Source organism: Rattus norvegicus, chromosome 2, assembly GCF_036323735.1.
Source record: "Rattus norvegicus strain BN/NHsdMcwi chromosome 2, GRCr8, whole genome shotgun sequence".
NCBI lineage: Eukaryota > Metazoa > Chordata > Mammalia > Rodentia > Muridae > Rattus > Rattus norvegicus.
The window spans coordinates 31,864,091-31,887,544 of NC_086020.1; the positions used below are offsets into that span (position 1 = coordinate 31,864,091).

The 23,454-nt window shown below is 39.5% G+C and overlaps 1 protein-coding gene across 4 annotated transcripts in view; it reads right to left on the minus strand.

Moving 5' to 3' along the window:
• Fcho2 (FCH and mu domain containing endocytic adaptor 2) overlaps nucleotides 1–23,454 on the minus strand; it is a 103,116-nt gene that overhangs the window by 50,735 nt on the left and 28,927 nt on the right. For 3 of the 4 annotated variants that reach the window (XM_063281690.1, XM_063281689.1, NM_001191632.1), the window contains exons 6-8: nucleotides 17,753–17,857; nucleotides 10,403–10,501; nucleotides 8,928–9,024 (exon numbers count right to left, since the gene is read on the minus strand). In XM_063281690.1, the coding sequence (XP_063137760.1) occupies nucleotides 8,928–9,024; nucleotides 10,403–10,501; nucleotides 17,753–17,857 (301 nt within the window). Of the gene's footprint in view, nucleotides 1–8,927; nucleotides 9,025–10,402; nucleotides 10,502–17,752; nucleotides 17,858–23,454 lie in introns of those variants that run through there. The other variant, XM_063281691.1, reaches the window with a different exon arrangement.

Below are 23,454 nucleotides of genomic sequence, written 5' to 3' on the forward strand. Positions count from 1 at the left end.
TAAGAAAAAGAAAACTTAGGCTATATATAGCAAGCTCTAGACTAGCATCAGCCATATACAAATCCTATCATCAAATGAAATACATGACTGATCAGGGCTACTAAGATAACGAAAGAATATAAGTGGGGATCTAAATGGAGTTCCCTATATGATGGACTATAAACTGTAACCTGAAATAAACTCTTTTCTCTTCAAATTTTTGTCAAGTGTTTTATCACAGCCACAGAAAGCAAAGTAGGATTTCTGTATGAAATGAAAGGCATGTTGCATAAGTTCCAATATATTTATGGCTTTGGACAAGATTATTTTAAAGTCTTCATTAAGTAGTAAAATTCTATGAGAGCAAGACAAGTCAGGTTATATAACATTTTCCTTCTAGTTTACCTAATTACAAACTAAATCCTCTGCACTGATCTTTCAAATTAATGATTAAATATTAATAACATGATTATATCCTATAATTGAAACATATATACAATCGATTCCAGTTTTAAAAGCTTTTATTTGATAGTATGATATGCTTTGAACAGATACTACAATCTAGAACTAAACCAGACATGCCCTAAAAACACCTTCCCTAAAATTAGTATACTAATACTAGCCAATCAAAGTTTGATTTTTTTTCCTATTTTGATTCTCAACTGACATAGTCATTGACCTATGAAGGCAAAGGGAGGCCTATCTCTATGAGTCTGAGGCCATCCAGGACCTCAGAGAGATTCCATCTCGAAAACACAAAATAACAAAAAAAATTACATCAAGAGAAAAAAATAAAATGCTATTAAAACTGGAGCTGGACATGGTGACCACACCGTTAGTCCCAATACTTGGGAGGCAGAGGCAGGAGGAGTTCTCCTGTTGGAGGCCAGCCTGGTGTACAGGGTGAGTTCTAGGATATCACTAGAGATACCCAGTGAAACTATGTCTCAACCTCTAACCCTAATGCCAGTCAGAGCTGAAAATGGTAAACCATGATGATAACTCTAGAAGCTGCTCTCCAGAGGCTGGGACAAAAGGACTGCTGGGGGGTTGGGGATTTAGCTCAGTGGTAGAGCTCTTGCCTAGGAAGCGCAAGGCCCTGGGTTCGATCCCCAGCTCCGAAAAAAAGAACCAAAAAAAAAAAAAAAAGGACTGCTGAGATAACATTCTAACGTTCCACTTATTCTCAGGTACTGTTTGAAGACAAGCCACTTCAAAGGGGATCCTTTTTCGACATACTGTTGTGGATGATCTGTGACTTATGGGATAAAGCATTGCTTATAAGTTTAGGTTCAGGTTTCTGCTTAAGTGACCTGGCTTTGACTAAATTTTTAGAAAAATTTTAGATAACTGTACATATATAAGTTATACTTATAAATATGTTGTACACTTATGTATAACATATTAGTATATATTATGTATAAAATATAAATACATATTATATTTTTATATAGTTATAAAAAATCAACAGAGAGCTGGTTGCTACCCTCACGAAGAGCTGGAAGTCGCCAACAGGAGTGACTACATGCCTGAGAGCAGAGGTAAGACCAACTTTTCTGCTCCAAGTGACCTGCCTGGTGGACTCAAGTCACAGAAAGGCAGAAGTCCTCTGGGACTGGGCACTCTCGGTCTTTGGCCGTGGCCCGAACCTCTCTGATCCCAGCCCACAGCTCGCTGCTCCCAAACCCCAGGGGAGAGGAGCTGAACACCCAGAAATGTGGGCAATCCTGAGACTGCAGGGCAGGGCAGACCGCCACTTCTGCCCACCTTTGCCCACATCCCTGGCCCAAGAGGAAACTGCATAGTGCCTCTGGACATAGGAAGATAGGAGCAGTCAGCTGCAGGATCCCCGCAGTCAAGACTGTGCGCGAATCTGAACTAAACCAGTCAAACAGCTCCCTGCACCCAAATCCCGGGGGGGGGGGGCAGGGTGAGGAACAGACCATCAGAGGGGCAGACACCCCTGTGAAACCAGAGGAGACTAATCTCTGCCCACATTCCTGACTCAAGAGGAAAATGCCTAGCGCCATCTGTGGCCCCTATGCACAGGGACCTAGGAGAAGTAGGGGTAGAACCCTTCTGGTTGCTGCCCTCACAGAGAGCTGAGTGCCAGCCCCGAGGAACGACTACATGCCTGAGAGCAAAATACTCTGTTCCCATAACTGGCTGAAAGAAAACAGGAAAACAGGTCTCCAGGAGCGCTGACACACAGGTCCACAGGAGTCAAGCCACCATCAGAAACAGCAAGAAAAGCTAACACCAGAGACAACCTGATGGCGAAAGGCAAGCACAGGAACCCAAGCAACAGAAACCAAGACTATTTGGCATCTTCAGAGCCCAATTCTCCCACCAAAGCAAACAGTGGATACCCAAACACACCAAAAAGCCAAGATGTAGATTTAAAACCACGTTTTATCATGATGATGGAGGACTTTAATAAGGTCATAAATAACTTCCTTAAGGAAATACAGGACAACACAAGTAAACAACTAGAAGCCCTTAAAGAGGAAACACAAAAATCCCTTAAAGAACTACTGGAAAAAATAGCAAAACAGGAGAAGGAAATGAAAAAAAAAAAATCCAGGAGTTAAAAATGGAAATAGAAACAATAAAGAAAGCACAAAGAGAGACAACCCTGAAGATAGAAAACCTAGGGAAGAGATCAGGAGTCATGGATGTGAGCATCACCAACAGAATACAAGACATAGAGGAGAGAATCTCAGGAGCAGAAGATTCCATAGAAATCATCGACTCAACTGTCAAAGATAATGTAAGATGCAAAAAGCTCCTATCTCAAAACATACAGGAAATCCAGGACTCAATGAGAAGATCAAACCTAAGGATAATAGGTATAGAAGAGAGTGAAGACTCCCAGCTCAAAGGACCAGTAAATATCTTCAACAAAATCATAGAAGAAAACTTCCCTAATCTAAAAAAAGAGATACCCATAGGCATACAAGAAGCCTACAGAACTCCAAATAGATTGGACCAGAAAAGAAACACCTCCTGTCACATAATTGTCAAAACACCAAACGCACAAAATAAAGAAAGAATATTAAAAGCAGTAAGGGAAAAAGGTCAAGTAACATATAAAGGGAGACCTATCAGAATCACACCAGACTTCTCGCCAGAAATTATGAAGGCCAGAAGATCCTGGACTGATGTCATACAGACCCTAAGAGAACACAAATGCCAGCCCAGGTTACGGGAAGCAATAATCACTATTCCTTAATATCTCTCAATAGCAATGGCCTCAACTCCCCAATAAAAAGACATAGATTAACAAACTGGATACGCAACGAGGACCCTGCATTCTGCTGCCTACAGGAAACACACCTCAGAGACAAAGACAGACACTACCTCAGAGTGAAAGGCTGGAAAACAACTTTCCAAGCAAATGGTCTGAAGAAGCAAGCTGGAGTAGCCATTCTAATATCAAATAAAAATTGACGTTCAACCAAAAGTCATCAAAAAAGACAAGGAAGGACACTTCATATTCATCAAAGGAAAAATCTACCAAGACGAACTCTCAATCCTAAATATCTATGCTCCAAATACAAGGGCACCTACATGCATAAAAGAAACCTTAATAAAGCTCAAAGCACACATTGCACCTCACACAATAACAGGAGATTTCAACACCCAACTCTCATCAATGGACAGATCATGGAAACAGAAATTAAACAAAGACATAAACAGACTAACAGAAGTTATGAACCAAATGGACTTAACAGATATTTGGAGAACATTCCATCTAAAAACAAAAGGATATACCTTCTTCTCAGCACCTCATGGTACCTTCTCCAAAATTGACCAAATAATCGGTCACAAAACAGGCCTCAACAGATACAGGAAGATTGAAATAATCCCATGCACCCTATCAGACCACCACGGACTAAGGCTGGTCTTCAATAACAATAAGGGAAGAACGCTCACATATACATGGAAGTTAAACAATGCTCTACTCAATGATAACTTTGTCAAGGAAGAAATAAAGAAAGAAATTAAAGACTTCTTAGAATTTAATGAAAATGAAGGTACAACATACCCAAACTTATGGGACACAATGAAAGCTGTGCTAAGAGGAAAACTCATAGCGCTGAGTGCCTGCAGAAAGAAACAGGAGAGAGCATATGTCAGCAGCTTGACAGCACACCTAAAAGCTCTAGAACAGAAAGAAGCAAATACACCCAGGTGGAGTAGAAGGCAGGAAATAATCAAACTCAGAGCTGAAATCAACCAAGTAGAAACAAAAAGGACCATAGAAAGAATCCACAGAACCAAAAGGTGGTTCTTTGAGAAAATCAACAAGATAGATAAACCCTTAGCCAAACTAACGAGAGGGCACAGAGAGTATATCCAAATTAACAAAATCAGAAATGAAAAGGGAGACATAAAAACAGAGCCAGAGGAAATTCAAAAATCATCAGATCCTACTACAAAAACCTATATTCAACAAAACTGGAAAATCTGGAGGAAATGGACAATTTTCTAGACAAACACCAGGTACCAAAGTTAAATCAGGAATAGATAAACCATTTAAACAACCCCATAACTCCTAAAGAAATAAAAGCAGTCATTAAAAGTCTCCTAACCAAAAACAGCCCAGGACCAGATGGGTTTAGTGCAGAATTCTATCAGACCTTCATAGAAGACCTCATACCAATACTGTCCAAACTATTCCGCAAAATTGAAACAGATGGAGCGCTACCAAATTCCTTCTATGACGCCATAATTACTCTTTTTAAAAAAAAAAATATTTATTTATTTCATGTATGTGTGTACACTGTAGCTGTCTTCAGACACACCAGAAAAGGGCATCAGATCCCATTACAGATGGTTGTGAGCCACCATGTGGTTGCCGGGAATTGAACTCAGGACCTCTGGAAGAGCAGTCAGTGCTCTTAACCACTGAGCCATCACGCCAGCCCCACAATTACTCTTATACCTAAACCACACAAAGACCCAACAAGAAAGAGAACTTCAGACTAATTTCCCTTATGAATATTGACACAAAAATATTCAATAAAATTTTTGCAAACCGAATCCAAGAACACATCAAAACGGTCATCCATCATGATCAAGTAGGCTTCATCCCAGGTATGCAGGAATGGTTCAATATACAGAAAACCATCAAAGTAATCCATTATATAAACAAACTCAAAGATAAAAACCACATGATCAATTCATTAGATGCTGAGAAAGCATTTGACAAAATTCAACACCCCTTCATGATAAAAGTCCTGGAAAGAACAGGAATTCAAGGCCCATACCTAAACACAGTAAAAGCCACATAGAGCAAACCAATAGCTAACATTAAACTAAATGGAGAGAAACTTGAAGCAATCCCACCAAAATCAGGGACTAGACAAGGCTGCCCACTCTCTCCCTACTTACTCAATATAGTTCTCGAAGTCCTAGCCAGAGCAATCAGACAGCGAAAGGAGGTCAAGGGGATACAAATTGGAAAGGAAGAAGTCAAATATCACTATTTGCAGGCTGACAGAAACCGGAGATAGATCTCTCCTGAGAGACACAGCCAGAACATGTCAAATAGAGAGGCGAATGCCAGCAGCAAACCACTGAACTGAGAATGGGACCCCCGTTGGAGGAATCAGAGAAAGGACTGAAAGAGCTGAAGGGGCTTGGGTCCCCATATGTACAACAATGCCAACCAACCAGAGCTTCCAGGGACTAAGCCACTACCTAAAGACTATACAAGGACTGATCCTGGGTTCCAATTCCATAGATAGCAGTGAATAGCCATGTTGGGTTCCCATCAGCATGCACTTCTTTGCTTCATCCATCTTATCTAGTTTTGGTGGCTGTATATGTATGGGCCACATGTGGGGCACCAGTGGAAGGGGAAGCCCTTGGTACTGCAAGGATTGTTGGGGGCTGGGGGCGGTAATGGGAGGAGGATGGGGGGGAACACCCATATAGAAGGAGAGGGGGAGGAGTTAGGGGGCTGATAGACAGGAAAGCAGGAAAGGGAATAACATTTGAAATGTAAATAAGAAATATCCAATTTAATAAAAATGGAAGGAAAAAAAAAAAACAATAGAGGCTGATGTCTGGAATTCCTTCCCCAATTTCCAACAGTGATAACATTTGGGAGAGGACAGTTTGACACCCTAACAAGAATGCAAAGATAAAACCTGTACACTTGGACATCTCACCATCTTCACTCTATCTGTAACTAGGTCTGCTCCAAATTTTCCCTAATTGGTCTTAGGATCAAGAATCCTGGAACTGGAACCCATATGTTCACACAGGCATATCTTAAGCTTCTCAGACCAACTGTAAAACAAATACCAGTGCCCGCTTCGGAGGGTCACACTTAATGCTCAGTGCACACGTGCTTCTGTGCCCTGTGTACTACAGTCACTGCAGATGCACACTGGTCTTTAGCAACTTTCTGAAGATCTTGAACACATAATGAAGATTTTCTGAAAGTAAATTCATCCACTTCAGTCTAATCTTACCATTCAAAGATTTATGTGTAACATAATTCTAAAGTTTTTCTTTTGTTTTGTGTTGTGCTGTTTTGTTTTGTTTTTTTGAAACAAGGTCTCTCTGTGTAGCCTTGGCTATCCTGGAACTTGCTCTGCAGACCAGACTGGCTTTCCTAACTCTGCCTTCCAAGCGCTGGGATTAAAGGCATGCACCACCACTTCCCCAGTTAACTGTTAATTGCATAGTCAAACATTCATGTTATAATATTTTAAAGGGACCTGGTAAAAAAATATCTCCTTAGCTGTGTAAGAAAACTACAAATTATTCAGAAAGATCTGACGAAGAAATATCTTATCATTCAATTAGTAACATTTAATAATTAATGAGATTTGGGAAAAAAAGAAAATTTAGATGACTTCAAGTCTTGCTTCTGTGATATAATGAAGAAAACCGATTCCCAAACTTTTCTTCTATCATTTACCTATTTTTTTGAGTTCCATATTATAGTTTCATTTGACTGAATTAATTTTATCTATGAAATAAAATACATTTCTTTCATACTATAATGCATAATAAACAAAGTCTGGAAGACTGTAAATTAAATAATAAGAGGTAATGACTACTTACTACACCCAATGTCACAATATGCTCAATACAAGTAAGATACGGGACCAGGCACAGAGGTCCAGACTTTAATCCCAACACTTGGGAAGCAGGGGCAGAGTTCGAGAACAACCTGGTCTACATAGAGTTCCAGGACAGCTAGAGCTACGTAAGAGAGAGTCCCTGTCTCAAAAAATTAAGACATACAATATACCTTTTTTAAAAAATAGAATGTAGGGCTGGAGAGATGGCTCAGCGGTTAAGAGCACCCTACTACTCTTCCAGAGGTCCTGAGTTCAATTCCCAGCAACCACATGGTGGCTCACAACCATCTGTAAAGAGATCCGATGCCCTCTTCTGGTGTATCTGAAGATAGCTACAGTGTACTTATATAAATCTTAAAAAAATAAATAAATAAAAAGTAGAATGTAGAAGTTACACATGGTAGCACATGCCTTTTATCGCTGTACTCAGGATGCAGAAGCAGGAAAAAACTCCATGAGCCTGATCTACATACTGAGTACCAGGCAACCAGAGTCACGTAATAAGACCCTAGGGAATCAGGGAGGGAGGGAGAGGGGAGGGGAGGGGAGGGGAGAGGAGGGGAGGGAAGGGGAGGGGAGGGGAGAAGAGAGGAGGAGGGGAGGGGAGGGGAGGGGAGGGGAGGGGAGGGGAGGGGAGGGGAGGGGAGGGGAGGGGAGGGGAGGGGAGGGGAGGGGAGGGGAGGGGAGGGGAGACAAGAGAAGAGTAGAATTTAGAAGCTAGGGTCATTTAGTCACAAAACTGAAAGCAGGACTCCTACACTCACTCAATCACTGGTATATTCCTAATGCCCAGCAGTTATCACTCAATAAAAGATTACCTAGAAATATCTGTCAGTGACAAAAGAAAAGGTAGTAAGTTTTAAGAAAGGTTCTATATTGGTCTTAGTGCTAAAGAATCAATATTTTATCCCAATCTTTCTTTATTAAACAGGCCTTCTGTATCTGTGGCTAATTCTCCTTTCAGAAATCTACTGAAACCGAAGATAGGTTCATTTAATAAAGGTTATATAACCATTTTAAGTAGCTAAATTATTAACTAAAAGGCTGTGACAAACGCTTTACATTAGAGGCTGGAGAGACGGCTCAATGTTTTAGATACTTGCTCTTGCCGAGGACTCAGCTTGAATTCCCAGCACCCATATGGTAGCCCATGACCACCCATAACTCCAATTTCAGGGGAAGTGAGTATCCTCTTTAGTCTCCTTAGGTATCAGGCATGCACATGATATACATATAGACATGTACATAAAACACTCAAATATAAAATAAATCTAAAACCAACAAACCAAACTAGCATGACTCAATTTCAAGCTTGACTCCATTTTAGGTTTAAAAATGTTATTTAGGGCAAATATGTGATATAAGGTTAAAATTACCCATCATATGCATACATTCAAATACAAATCTTTAAAGGATGCAAAACACTAAGGCAAGGATCACGAGCCAGTGTATGCTACATAGTAAGATTCTGTCTTAAAAAATAATAGTGGGGTTGGGGATTTAGCTCAGTGGTAGAGCACCAAGGCCCTGGGTTCGGTCCCCAGCTCCGAAAAAAAGAAAAAAGAAAAGAAAGTAAGGACTGCCTTGTCTGGTATCTGTGGGAGGGGAGGTGCCTGGTCCTGTGGAGGCTTGATGCCCCAGTGAAGGGGGATGAAAGTGGGGTGAGGCCGGAGTGAGTAAGGAATGAGTACCCTCTCAGAGGCAAAGGGGAGGGGGAGGAGGTTAGATGCTACAGAGGGGAGACCAGGAAGGGGACAACATTTGAAATGCAAATAAAGAAAATAGTAAAGAAAATAATAAAGAAAACAATAAGGCAAATATTTGTTTCCTTGCAGTTTATCTTACCAGGTCTTTCTTTCCCTGTGCCTTTTGACTCAGCAAATTTTTGTATCAAACTTTCAATTGTTGTATTAGCCATATTATTTATAAATTCTTCATGAACCTATCAAAAAAAAACAAAGGTTTTTCTTTTTAAATTACATTCTTACTTTTTTCAGAAACCTACTACACAGCAATTTAGAAAGTTAGATTTCCTTTTAACCTTCCATGTTGTTTCCTAACTGCAGATTTCTGGAGACCAGCCTCTGCTTAGACGAATTCTCATGATAAATAAAACTTACGAAGACAATGTTTACATCTTAATAACAAAGAAAAAGACATCTCCTTTCCCCTTACTGAAAAACAACCAAAATTATCATTAAACTCTGAACACTTCCACATTTAAATTTTCTCCCTTCCCCCACATTTAAATTTTCTAATTACTAAAGTTCCTTCTCTAATCTTTTAAAGTGTTAAAACTTGAAAAGAGAAGTATTTAGAAGTTGGTAATTTCAGTAAATGAAGACTGTAGGTTAATATGTAGAAGTACACAACTATTTAAGAAACAGATGTTTAATATACAGTAACTATCTGGTTAGGTATACAGGAATACTGATAAGTATATGCATATAGTAGCTATATAATTATATAGTACTTAGTTACTTTAAAACAATTTAAATTGGGGCTGGAGAAATGGCTTGATGTTGTTTTTCCAGAGGACCCAAGTTCGATCACCATCACCCATTAAAGACACTAAAAGACACCAGTAGCTGTAATTCCAGAGTAATCTCTAGATATCTTCAGTCATGTGTACATATCCAAACACAATTTAAAAATAATCAATAAAAATATATCTTAAAAAATAATAAATTGTCATCATACATCTTTAATCTTGGTAGGTAGAATGTAGGAGGATCTCTGAGTTGAGGCCGGTCTGCTCTACAGAGTGAGTTCTAGGACAGCCAGAGCTACACAATGAAACCCTGTCTCAAAAAAACAAATACTGGGGACTGGCAAGATGGCTCAGAGGCTAAGAGCACTGGCTGCTCTTCCAGAGGTCCTGAGTTCAATCCCAGCAACCACATGGTGGCTCACAACCATCTATGATGAAGTCTGGCGTCGTCTTCTGGCCCGCAGGCATACATGCAAGCAGAGCACTATATATAATAAATTTTTAAAAAAGATGGAAAGCAATCAAGCATACACAAATATAGTAATGATAATTAAAAAATCATGTTTTGTCGGGGTTGGGGATTTAGCTCAGTGATAGAGCGCTTGCCTAGCAAGCGCAAGGCCCTGGGTTCGGTCCCCAGCTCCGAAAAAAAGAACCAAAAAAAAAAAAATCATGTTTTGTCATCAATAAAAAATGCAAATACATATTCTTCATCTGAAACAAATATATGTATGATTTCCAAACAAAGTGATAAAAGACTTAATAAAGAGCTATAAGTGAACATAAAAATTTCATAAACTTTTACTTCAACATAAAGCAAAGAATTTACCTGGCCTATTTGTAAATGAATTTCCTTTATAGCATTTGACAAGGATCCTATAATTTCCTTTATATGAATGAGATGGGTTTCTTCAATATCTTGAAATTTCTGGGTTTGAAATATAAAAGTTTTGATTATAAAATATACATAAACACATACAAACAAATACTCTGGAATCAAGAGAAGCTTCAGAAACCATTTCAATATAGGTAACTAAATTAAACTAATGAGCACTATGTTTGAAATTCTTCTAGACAAATGAATCTAATAACTTTTCATTATCCCATTTTCTCAGGCCAATATAAATAAACCTTTCCAGAGTCTAAAGATACAAGAAGTTAAACTCTACAATCAGGATTTTAAAAATTAAGAAGACCCATAAAATAACAATGTTTCAAAACCAGAGAAAAGTCTCCAAAACTAAAAACTGGTGCTGGCAAAGCAAAGCGCAATTATTTAGTGCTGAAGTCTACAATCTGACCAGAGACTTTCAACATGTCTGTTCAACTGCATCTCAGCAGGTCTCCATGGAAGGTGGGAATGCACTGGGTTGGGGGGTGGGGGTGGGGGGCACACACCAGAACATAGGTCTCCAGGATGCCTGGAGAATGGGACAGGCAGGAATGCTGTTGGGAAAGAAACTTTCCAGTTATGATAGCATTTCCCAGAGAATACCATTGCTAGCTCTTGCTTTGCGAAACTCATGATCAAGACCCTGAGAAATACTAAAATAATGCAATCTGTTTGATTTTGCTTACCCCAGCATTTTCCAAACTTCAACCTCACAATCTTTGAGTGTTTTCTCCTTCCCTAACACAACTGTCAGTTCTACTGCACAGATCACCTTTTTTTTTTTTTTTTCCAAATTAAATCAGTTCTAAAGACTGGGCCTAAATTTCCAATTACTTTTTTCTGGTTAGTTATCAAATAAAGTTCTCTCTCCTCATATTAATGCCCAAATTTATCTAGCACTGAGTTACTTTATCAGAAATCATTAATATAAATTATCTAGTTTGTGTGAATCAATTAAAAATATATCAACAGAGAGGCAAAACTATGTTAGAAGAATTGTACGGCAAGGACCTGGGTTCGGTCCCCAGCTCTGAAAAAAAAGGAAAAGGAAAAAAAAAAAAAAAAAAGAATTGTACGAACAATTCCCAAACTTCAATCAACCTTATTGATGAGGATGTCAGATAATAAAGTGATTCACCCTGACCAAGCTAATGACATATCTATTCTAGGTCCTCCTGAACTATCTCTAGGAGCTGAAGAACACCCAGGCTAGAGCTGACTCGGTGCTGAAGAGCACATACAGCCTTTGCAGAAGGCCCAAGTTCCGTTTCCAGCACCCAAATCAGATGACTTATGATAGCCTGTACCTCTCGTTCAGAGGATCTGAGACTCTTACCTCAGCAGACACCGATGTACATACAGAACACACATACATAAAAACGAACTTTAAAGAAGGAGTTAGACTTGAGGAACATCCAACAGGAGGATAATTCTTCCAGGTCCACAATAGAAGAAATGGCCCAGGGGCTAGAGAGATGGGGCCCAGGACTGGTGGAGAGAGTGCTCTACAAGAGCACTGGATCACCTTGCAGTAGACTAGGTTCAGTTCCCAGCACATACATGATGGTTCACAGTCATTCCTAACTTTAGGAGATCTGTTCCTTCTTCTGACCTCTGCAGGCACCATGCATATGGTACACATACATACATGCAGGCAAAATACTTACATAAAATAAAACAGCAAAAAAATGTTTTAAAAAGAAATACCCCTTAGCTTAAATATCAGAAATTAACAAAATATTTTATCATAAACAAATACAACCAAATATAGTAAAGTATGGATGATTCTCTACTTCCAAGGAAAGTGTTTTCATTCCTTCTTAAAACAGCTTTACCAAATAAGATATGTTCTGAACTATACAGAACTATCTTTTTATTTTTTTGTGAGTGTTTTGCTTGCTTGTATTATCTGTGCACCATGTGCCTGCTGTACATGAAGAAACCAGAAGAGGGTGTCAGATCCCCTAGAACAGGAGTTATAGATAATAGTGAGCTGATAAGTTGGTAAGTGCTGGGACTTGAACCCAGGTTCTCTGAAAAGCAATCAGTGCTCTTAACCACTGAGCTATCTCTCCTGGCCCCTAATCAGAGTATATATCTTGCAGCATGAATCCACATTTAACTCAATGTGTAATTCAGATACAATTCTTTTTTTTTTTAGCCTTTTAATCCTAAGGTTATTTATTCACTTTAATCCCAATCACAGTCCCTCCTCTCTTCTCAGTCCACTCCTCACACGATCCCTCCCCTTCACCCCTTAGAAGAGGGAAGTCCCCCCCTGGGTACCAACCTACCCTGGCACCTCAAGTCACTACAGGACTAGGTACATTCTCTCCCACTGTGGCTAGGCAAGGCAGTCCAATTAGGGGAACAGGATCCACAGGCAAGCAACAGAATCAGGGTAAGTCCCCTGCTTCAATTGTTGGGGAACATGCATGAAGATCAAGCTGCACATCAAATACAATTCTGAGATTGTGGGGTTTTCTTTCCAGATAGAAAAAGCACATTGTGAAGCGCAAGGCCCTGGGTTCGGTCCCCAGCTCCGAAAAAAAGAACCAAAAGAAGAAAAAGAAAAAGAAAAAGCACACTGCTAACTAATATTAATACTCAAAATTAGTGACTACTATACACTTCAGAGGATCTAAAATCCTCTTCTGGCTTGAGACATACCCCCATACACTCACACACTCACCATACATTCATATGCACATATAAATAGAGGTTTCTTTAAAAATGAAAAAAGGAAAGAAACAATGGGAATCCGTTTTTAGTGGTGTGTAACAGCTTACAGCTGGAAGGCTAAAGAAGAAGGTCCTGAGTTTGAGGCCAGCTTGGAACACACAGGGATTGAACAGGTAGTTCAGCAGTTAAAAGCGTACACTGTGTGTGCAAAGGACGAGGGCTTACAACTGCCTGTAACTCCAGCTCTAGGAGATCCAATGCCCTCTTCTGGCCTCTTTGGGCATCTATTACATACTTAAAAAATAAATCTTAAGAAAAAATAAAAACAGTACTAGGCAGTGTGTTTCCATGTGTGTAAGTACACACCATATGAGCTACGAAAAAGAGAAAGATGCAGAAAAATGTAATATATATTACAAATATATACAAATAACATATATATACAAATAATTAAAATGCTATTTTGAAAAAATGCAATGAGAAAGCAGAAAAAGACAAGGAAATGGAAGGTTGAATGCTGAAAAATGTTTTTAAAATATTGACATTTTAAAAACTGCATATGATATCCCACAAATGGTCTATGACGTGTTGGCACATACCATTAATCCTAGCACGAGGGTGTCAAAGGCAGATGGATCTCTGTGAGTTCAGTGGCAGCCTGGTCTACGTAGTGAGCTCCTAGTGAGCTAGGGCTACATAGTGAAACCCAGCTTTTCAGGGGAAGAAGAAATATAAAATGAGGCATGGCAATCACCCAATACCAGCCTATAATTTCAGCACTCAAGAGACTGAGGCAAGATTACCAGTTGGAGGCCAGCTTGGCCTAAACAGAATCTAAAAAATAAACACAAACAAAACAAACAACATGTGTGTGTCTGTTTATAAAATTATAGGTCTGAGTTGGACCCTAAATCCCAGAGAGGCAGGAGACATCTCATTCCATCGAGTTGTTCTATGCCCTACACACAAACATAAATTTTAAAAAATTGAGAGGGTAGAGAGATGCCTCAGTGGATAAGAGCACTGGCTGCTATTCCAGAAGATCCATATTTAGTTCTCAGCACCTAAACGGTGGCTCAAAACCACCTGTAACTCCAGTTCCAGGGGTCTTGATAGCCTCTTATGGCCTATGCAGGTCAAACTCATAAGACATTTACTTAATTTAAAAAATATTAAGCAACATCAATATAATAAAAATACTGAACAGCAGATTTAAATTTCTATGCTAATTTAAATAATTAACTGAAAGTATTTTAATTAGTAGAATTGAAAAATTAACAAGTCAATAGTAACTGCTTTATAATAAATACATGTTCTTAATGATTTAGAAGACAAAACAGCCTTTGCTCTAGTCTATTACAGTCTTCTTTGCAACAGAAATTTCACTATTTTAGAAATCTCATTTAATAGAAGTAAAGCCTTCTTGTGGAAGCATCATTTTTTCCATATAACACAAATGGAACCCTTCTTCAATCATTATCTGTGGCTGTGCTGATATAACACATCCTAGTTTTCTTTTTCTCTAGCTTCTACTTGGGTTTCAGCTTCTCTTCCTCTATCAAGTTCTTAATGACCCCATGTAAAACAAACATGAAGTCAGCATGGCTTTGTGAACTTACACTATTTTAAAAAGGCTCAAACTGTAATTTCTTACCCAAAACATTTTAGAATTCATTTTTTCCTTTTTAAAATAAATGCACACGGTACTCTAAGAATATGGCATATTTTATATTATTGCCAGTATAATCTTGTGCTTATCAGTAACATTAATATTTGTTATGAAAGCATGTACATTCGGTCTAAGCTAAAATTGTAAACAGCTTCATGCAGATTCAGATCAAGTTTTGCTGTTGAAAGACACATGATAAAAACAGATTTGGACTTACGAAACTGTGATATGGCTATGAGACTGGAACACTGCATCCAGTGCTAGAACTGCACCTGCTACCTCAGAGTTAACATGTCTACCTCAGCATGACCCGCTCACTACACACCAACTACGTGCTTCAGGAAGCCTCTCCCATTTCTCTTTATCCACGAATTTGACAAGTTAAAATTTGAAAGTGATCTCAGCTCCCTGAGAATCCCTCCCTAATCCCTTAGCCATCCACAGCATTTGCAGCTCTCCTCCAAAATGAACCACAAGACCCTCATCACCCTTATCACCTGACTATTATGCTGACTTCCACACTGGACTACTCCTCTCCTCTGGGGCTAGAATAATACATTCTTCACATAACTGCCAAAGCTAACTTTTAAAATACAGATCCAATCATGTTACAACAAAATTTAGGTGGCTACCAGGTTGCCAGCTGCTCTTAGAGAACAACTAACCCTTTGTATATCCCAGTCTTCACCAATTTCTTTTTTTTTTTTTTTTGGTTCTTTTTTTCCGGAGCTGGGGACTGAACCCAGGGCCTTGCGCTTCCTAGGTAAGCGTTCTACCACTGAGCTAAATCCCCAGCCCCTTCACCCAATTTCTTAACCTCATTTCTTTTCACTATTTCCTTTCTATTCTTCCCAGTTTTACATTTTTCTTTGTAGAATACAGCATCTATCGATTTCATATTTTATATTTCTGGAATTCATGCTCACGGCCCTAAAGCCTAGGCTGCTTCTGTCCTACATTTGACTCATGTTTCAAGTCTCCATTTTATTTATTTTTATGTTTGACATTTCTTTGTTGTACTGAGGAGAGGGGTATGCCATGGCTCATGTAGAGGTTAGATGATAACTTGTAGGAACAAATTCCTTTGTTTTACCAAATAGGCTCTGGAGATTGAACTCTGGATGTTAGGCAGCAAGTGCCTTTACTTGGCTGCCCCAAGTCTCAGTTCTAAATATCAGGTCTCCAAAACAAGTCTCCCAAGCTCCTGGTTTAAATTCTAGGTTATTATTATTCTATCTCCTAGAAGCTTAGTCCTTCCCTTTATTTTTTTTTAAATATTTATTTTATTTATTATATATGAGTACACTGTAGCTGTCTTCAGATACACCAGATCTCTTTATAGATGGTTGTGAGCCACCATGTGGTTGCTGGGAATTGAACTCATGACCTCTGGAAGAGCAGTCGGGTGCTCTTAACCGCTGAGCCATCTCTCCAGCCCAGTCCTTCCCTTTATAACACTTATAAAACTTGTTAATATAAGCATGTATTTCATGTCTGCCCCCAGGCTCTGTACTATCAACTGAATAGTGCCTTTGGCATAATAGGTAACCGTGGATGAGAGTGCGCGCGCGCGCGCGCGCGCGCACACACACACACACACACACACACACACACACACACACACACATACACACACACATACACACACACACCTCCCTTTTAGGTTATGAAATGGAAGTCTTTCATTTCCTCCAGTGAGGAGACAGAATAAGGAACTAGCAAAGTTTCAGAATTATCAAGACTTCTTTCACATCTAATAAATGCCCAACAAAAAAAGAAACTATTTTAACTGCTGAAAAAATAAAGTACCTGACCCTTGTCCTCATATAATTTACACATGGAAAAGACACGAAATAGAACAGGAGTGAAGCAGTGTACTTCACCATGGTGTAGCCCCTCAGAAATGATGGCTGAAATGTTCCAAAAAGTTCCAACATTAGCCTCAGGCCCAGAGCTGCAGCACACCATGAAAACCATGCAGCATGATATGCTGAGTCACTGTGATCTGCAGGTCCTCTGCTATCTACTAAATGGAACTGAATTCCTGACGCCTTAAGTTAAGAGCATAAGGAGACAGAGTGAGTGTAGTAGTGTTATTAGGTAGAACTCATCAAGTATACCTACCTTAAAGTGGGCCTTCAACTAGGACTGAAAGAACACCAAATTACATGTCGTTTATCCCAAGTCAAAAGATCACATCTTCATTGTCTACCTTCATCCACGAAAACTTGAGAACAGGGTTTTTTCATTGTTTGTTTACTGCTGTACCTTCAGTACTGACTATCTTCCACTTTTCTTCTTACACAGAAATCATAAAATCAAGACTCAAGCCTGGAGACCAGCATTATGTTCACCATCTAGCAAAGACTTCACTGTCCTCAATTATACTTAAACAGCTCTTATTGTTTGAGTAAACTCTTATGACATTGTTATAGTCTGCTTGAGAAATGTCCATCATGGACTCCTTCCTGTGTTTGAACACTGGGTCCCCAGCTAGCTGTTTTGGGACATCCTAGAGTCACTTGGACAGATGTGCCTAGCTGGTGGAGGTAGAGGACAGGGCCAGGGCTTGGGGAGTCTAGGCTGGCTCTACTTCCAGACTGAACTTCTGCTTCCCAATCACTAAGAAGGAACAAAGCAGCCGCTTCCTCTCTGGCTTCTCTACTATGACCACTAACCCATAAGCCAAGGTAAGGGCAGCCCTCCCTCAGCTGTTTGGTCATGGTGACAGGAAAGAGACATGGTATAAGCAACACTGGCACTGCCATGTTGGCCGCACTCTCCCAGACAAAATGCCAATATAAATCACCACAGTACTCAAACAGCTCGTTTAAACTTTTCTAATACTAAGAAAATTAAACAAAAATTCTATTATTTAACCAATGTCCACAAATATAAACATCCTGTCTTCAATTTAAAACCTTAAAAATACCAACCTGGGCTGTTTCTGTCATCTTCTGTTCAAAATCAGCTTTTGTTAATGCATACTTTTCCACATAAAGTTTGTAGGTGTCTGTAGCTTTCTTGGACTTAACAGCTGCCTGTAACAAAGCGAACACATTTTTAAACGACATATGTATTTTATGTATGTTAGTGTTTGCCTTCATATATGTCTGCCTGTGAACAACATGCATACCTAGTGCTCTCAGAGAGCAGAAGAAGGCATCAGAGTTACAGATGGTTGCGGGCCATAATATGAGTGCTGGGAATCAGACCTGGGTCCCTTGCAAGACCTGGTGCTTTCTAACCCACCCTCAAAAAACATTAAACTGAGGTTAACCATTTTCTCTATCTTAAAGTAAGGTATGAAGTAACAAATTAAAAATACATTTTAAGAGTTTGGTTTGATATACAAACTTTAATCCTTTAATCCCTGCCTTCTTTTAAAAAAGTGGGCAGACAATAACTCAGGTATTAAACATGGACTCTTCTTTCTAATGGAATGTTCAAAAACTTCAAACATGCCCACTTAATAGCCCAGAGCAGGATTCTACCACCGTAACGAACAGCTGTGAGAAACTAGCAAAGCAATGTAAAAAAGCGCACAAATAAGACACACTTCTACTCCTCTCCCACTAATGCACACACATTCTATTTAATGTCTAATTCAAGTTTATACACTAGCCAGGTGATGGCAGCACATGCCTTTAATCCCAGCATTCTGGAGGTTAAGGCAGGATTTCTGAGTTCAAGGCCAATCTTGTCTATATACAGATTGAGTTCCAGGACAGCTAAAACTACACAGAGAAATCCTATCTCGAAAAAACAAAAAACAAAACAACAACAAAAAAAGTCTATAAACCGGGGGTTGGGGATTTAGCTCAGTGGTAAAGCGCTTGCCTAGCAAGCCCTGGGTTCCGTCCTCAGCTCCGGGGCAGGTCTATAAACCAAACTCAAAAATTAAAAAAATTTGGCTTACCATGATAATTCTCAGTTTCTAGGATGTTCTAATAAACCAGTAAGTTTGTTTTTAATTTTTATCGATTTCTCAGGAACTCTTTCATAAAAACCCACTACGGTAATAATATAGTTTTAATTTTATCAGTTACTTAATGAAATTAGGAAATATAATGAAAGGAACATGAAATTATGTAAGACATCTTTTCTTCAAGGACTTTGTAAAATAACCTACATATAGAAATCAGGAATAAAACCACAGAAATCAATATAAAGCTTGGGTGAGACAGTCTGGAGAGAAGGCAGCTCTGTGCTAGACACACAGCTAGAGTCCTCAGTGCTGCAGGCAGACAGTGGTATGTGGTCAATAAGAGCATGACGCCATGACGCCAAGGCAGGCAGTCTGGGGTAGCAGGCCAGCCTTGGTGGTGGCAAGGGGAAAAGAAATGCCTACTGTCTAAAGGTTGATCAACTTGGAGATAAGAAGATGGATTGTAAAATAAGAGTTCAAAGGTGAAGGGCGACGGTAGGGATCAATATAAAAGTATCCCCATATTCTTCTTGACAGTCTGATGAGCAACAAATAGTAAGATAGGCGAGGTAAGAACAAAGTGAGTTTCATCAAACTATGGTGTGGGGGACATATCAAACAATTAGTCTCAGTCACTAAAAGTACTTCCGAGGGGTCTAAAGTAGTGCTAAGAGCCAAGTAAAAGCTTTACAACAAGACATTTGTGTAGGGCCAATCAGTGACGACACATAATCACCTTTAGCTGTATTTCCAGGACGAGAACCAGAGACAGAAAAACCAGCTTTGCTGTGGGTTAAGACTGGCAACAGACACACATGGTCTTCTCTAAACAGACAATGCTGTGTTCTCTAAAATTCAATAGAAATTATACCAAACACATGGTATATGCTTTTCTGCCTTTTAAAAGAAAAGTGTTATTTTTATTTATGGTATGTGGGTGCCTGTCATGTGTGTGAATACCCAGGGAGGCCAGAAGAAGGTATCAAATCCCCTGAACCTGGAGTTCAGTTAAATCTAAACTGCCTGACATGGGTGCTAAGACTCTAACTCACAGCCATCTCCAGCTGCTTTCCAGCCTTCGTAAATAAAGCACATGCAGGATGCCATTTCCTATGCAGTAAAACTGGACTGGAGCCAGAAGAGGTTAATTAAAATTCTGGATCTACCATTTACTCCCCCATCACATTATCTCTTGAGTTTTACATTGCTCTTTTACTCATAAAACAGAAATAATACAAGATTTTTTTTAAAGATTTATTCATTTATTATATATAAGTACACTGTAGCTGTCTTCAGACACACCAGCAGAGGGCATCGGATCTCATTACAGATGGTTGTGAGTCACCATGTGGTTGCTGGGAACTGAACTCAGGACCTCTGGAAGAGCAGACAGTGCTCTTAACCGCTGAGCCATCTCTCCAGCCCAATACAAGATATTTTTAAGGCTGCAATAGGTACCCAAATATAATTAGACAAAGTGCTTGGGAGCTAGTTAGAGGTCATGGGTCACAAGTAAAGATGCTTGTTGCCACACTGACACCTCTGAAACTCACATAAAGGAGAGGACTGATTCCAGCATATTATCTTCTTCTTTTTCTTTTTTTCTTTTTTTTCGGAGCTGGGGACCGAACCCAGGGCCTAGCAATCACTCTACCACTGAGCTAAATCCCCAAACCCGCATATTATCTTCTGACTGACACGCACACACACTAAATAAATAAATAAATAAATAAATAAATAAATAAATAAATAAATAAATTTAATGCTTATGATAGGATCTGGCACATAGACAAATTTATAAATAACTGTTAACAGCTATTTTTATGTTTCTAACAAGGAACAACATAAAAATATATGTTGTTAAATTTTGTTGTTATATAAAGGCATGTCTAAGTACTGACTTGCACTGAGTTTCCCATTCCCTAAGAACATGGCTAAAATCTGTAAGATTGGGGCTGGAGAGAGGGCTCAGTGGTTAAGAGCACTGGCTGTTCCTCCAGAGGTCCTGAGTTCAAATCCCAGCAACCACATGGTGCTCACAACCATCTGTGATGGGATCTGATGCCCTCGTCTGGTATCTGAAGACAGCGACAGTGTACTTACGCATCCGTATACATAATATAAATAAATCTTTTTGAAAAAATCTGTAAGATTTATTTTTACTTTGCTCCTACAGTTTTATCTTTTGTTTTTTGTTCTGTCCAGCCATTTGACCCTCTTTTCTCTAGAACGCCAGCCCTGTTCAAGTATAACAACTAGATAAAATGTCTTTGTAAAGTTTACTAATAAATGAGCTCCATCCCAGGAGCTCTGTATAACCATGCTTGCTAGGGTTTACTTTAGAAAACACTCTAGCCATCTTTAGTACTGGTACTTGGAAGACAGAGAGACAAGTCAATCTCTGTGAGTTCAAGGCCAATCTAGTCTATACGGAAAGTTCCAGGACAGCCAGGCTATTACACAGAGAAATCCTGTCTCAAAAAACAGAAACAAAATCTAATGACATGGTCGGCTGGGTTTCTTTTTGGATTTTCTTCCAACTAAATTTTGAGTTTGTACAAAGGCAATCAACAATCTGCAGTCCATGGAGCGGTTTTATAACAGCTTAGCAAAATTATGTAGTCTGAGGGGTAGACTCTTCTTCCCTGCTCTTCTTGCTAGTATCTCTTCTATTCTGCTGTCTATTACATTTTGCTATATACTTGTCACAAACCAATAAGAGCATCATTGAGAAATTTACAATTTAAAGGGAAATTCATACAGATTTTAAAAGTGGCTATGTCTATACTTTTTTTTTTTTTTTTTGGAGCTGAGGACCAAACCCAGGGCCTTGCGTTTGCTAGGCAAGCGCTCTACCACTGAGCTAAATCCCCAACCCATGTCTATACTTTTAAATGCAATTTTTTTCATAAAATCTTTATTAAGATTTACTTTATTATTTAAAATTAGGTGTAGGTGTGTTGTGTCTATAGGTGGGTCTGGGAACAGGAATGCAGGTATCTGTAGAGCGGAGAGGCATCAGATCTCCTAAAGCTGGAGTTACAGATAGTGGTGACCTACCTGATATGGATGCTGGAAACTGAACTGGGTCCTCTGGAAGAACAGCAAATATTCTTAACCCTTAACTACTAAGCCATCTCTCCAACCCCTAATAGACTCTTAAAATCCATTTCTTTCCTTGATTTTTCAATGCTAGAGAAATCAAACTAGGGGCTATACAAATCCTATGAAAACCAAGTCAAACCCTCAGTGCTTGTAATGGGTTCTACCTTGTAGAGACTTTAGCAAAGGGGTCCCCATGGATCCCCAAATCACAGGCTATTGCCAAGCTTACTGGTTGCTCTCTCCATGGTAAGGCCCTGTTGATGAAGACAACACTTACCCTACTGCTAGTGTTCATAGCACTAGAAGGTACTCTGCAAACATCCAGGGGAGTTTGATATCATCAATATCACCCAGCTATAAACCTTGAGACACCCACTGGAAACTGGCCTGCCAGATACACTATGACTAGTGGCACAAATGCTGTGGAAGTAACTAACCACTTTCTGCCTGGATCGAAGGCCCACTCCATGAGACCATGAGATGGAATCCCTGTCTGACACTCCTAAAGTGGCCAAGAACCTGAGAATGGATAGGTCATGGGCCTAGGGAAACATCTAATACTAGTATTCTGCTAAAGGAACATAGTAATGAAGTGATTTTGTCTTGGTAGGGTTTCTATTGTTGTGAAGAGACACCATGACCACAGCAACTCTTATAAAGGACAACATTTAATTGGGGCTGGCTTATAGTTTCAGAGATTTAAGCCCATTATTGTCATGTCAGGAAGCATAGCAGTGTGCAGTCAGACAAGGTACTGGAGGACAAGCTGAGAGCTTTCTACCTTGATCCAAAGGCAGATAAACTGCTATACTAGCCCTAGCTTGAGCACATGAGACCTCAAAGCAAGCCCCCAGAGTGACACCTACTCCAACAAGGCCACACCTCCCAATAGTGCCACTACCTATTAGCCAAACATTCAAACATGTGAATCTATGGGGACCATTTCTTTTCAAGCCTAATGGCATACTACTATACCTACAGATCAGTGCCTTGCTCAACCCACGTTAAAGCAGCTTCTTGAAGTGAAAGGTGCATAGACCTGCAACTGGACAACAATCAGAGTGAGAGACTTTTAACCGCTAAGTCCTAAATGGGATATCTTCACCAAACCCTTCAGGGATCCATGTAGAATAAAGGGGAAATTTTTAAGCACCAGGTTTGGGCATGGTGGTATACAGTCTATTCTAAAATATAAAGGAAGCTAAAACAAACTTGTAAATTTGTTTTAATTATATTAAGAAACTGGAAAATTCAAATAATTCTGCAAGTAAGATATATGCCCACCACAGTCTCAGCCCTCAGAAGGCAGAGGCAGGCAGATCTCTTAAGTTTGAAGTCAGTCTGCCTGCAGTTCCAGGTCAGCCAGAGGGCTACACAGAGAAACCCTGTCTTTAAAAAAGGAAAAAAAAATTTTAAGAGCCAGAAATAAGGGATGACTTATAGGGAATGATGTCTTCAAGATACAACAGCACTGATGCACATATGACATCAGACAGTGCCAGCAAGCACAGCCCAGACAGGGTCCCAAACTAAGAAGGAGAAGTGGACATCAGGTCCTTTTCCTAAGCAAGAAACTACTTGTAACTGGTACCTGCTGGCAAAGGG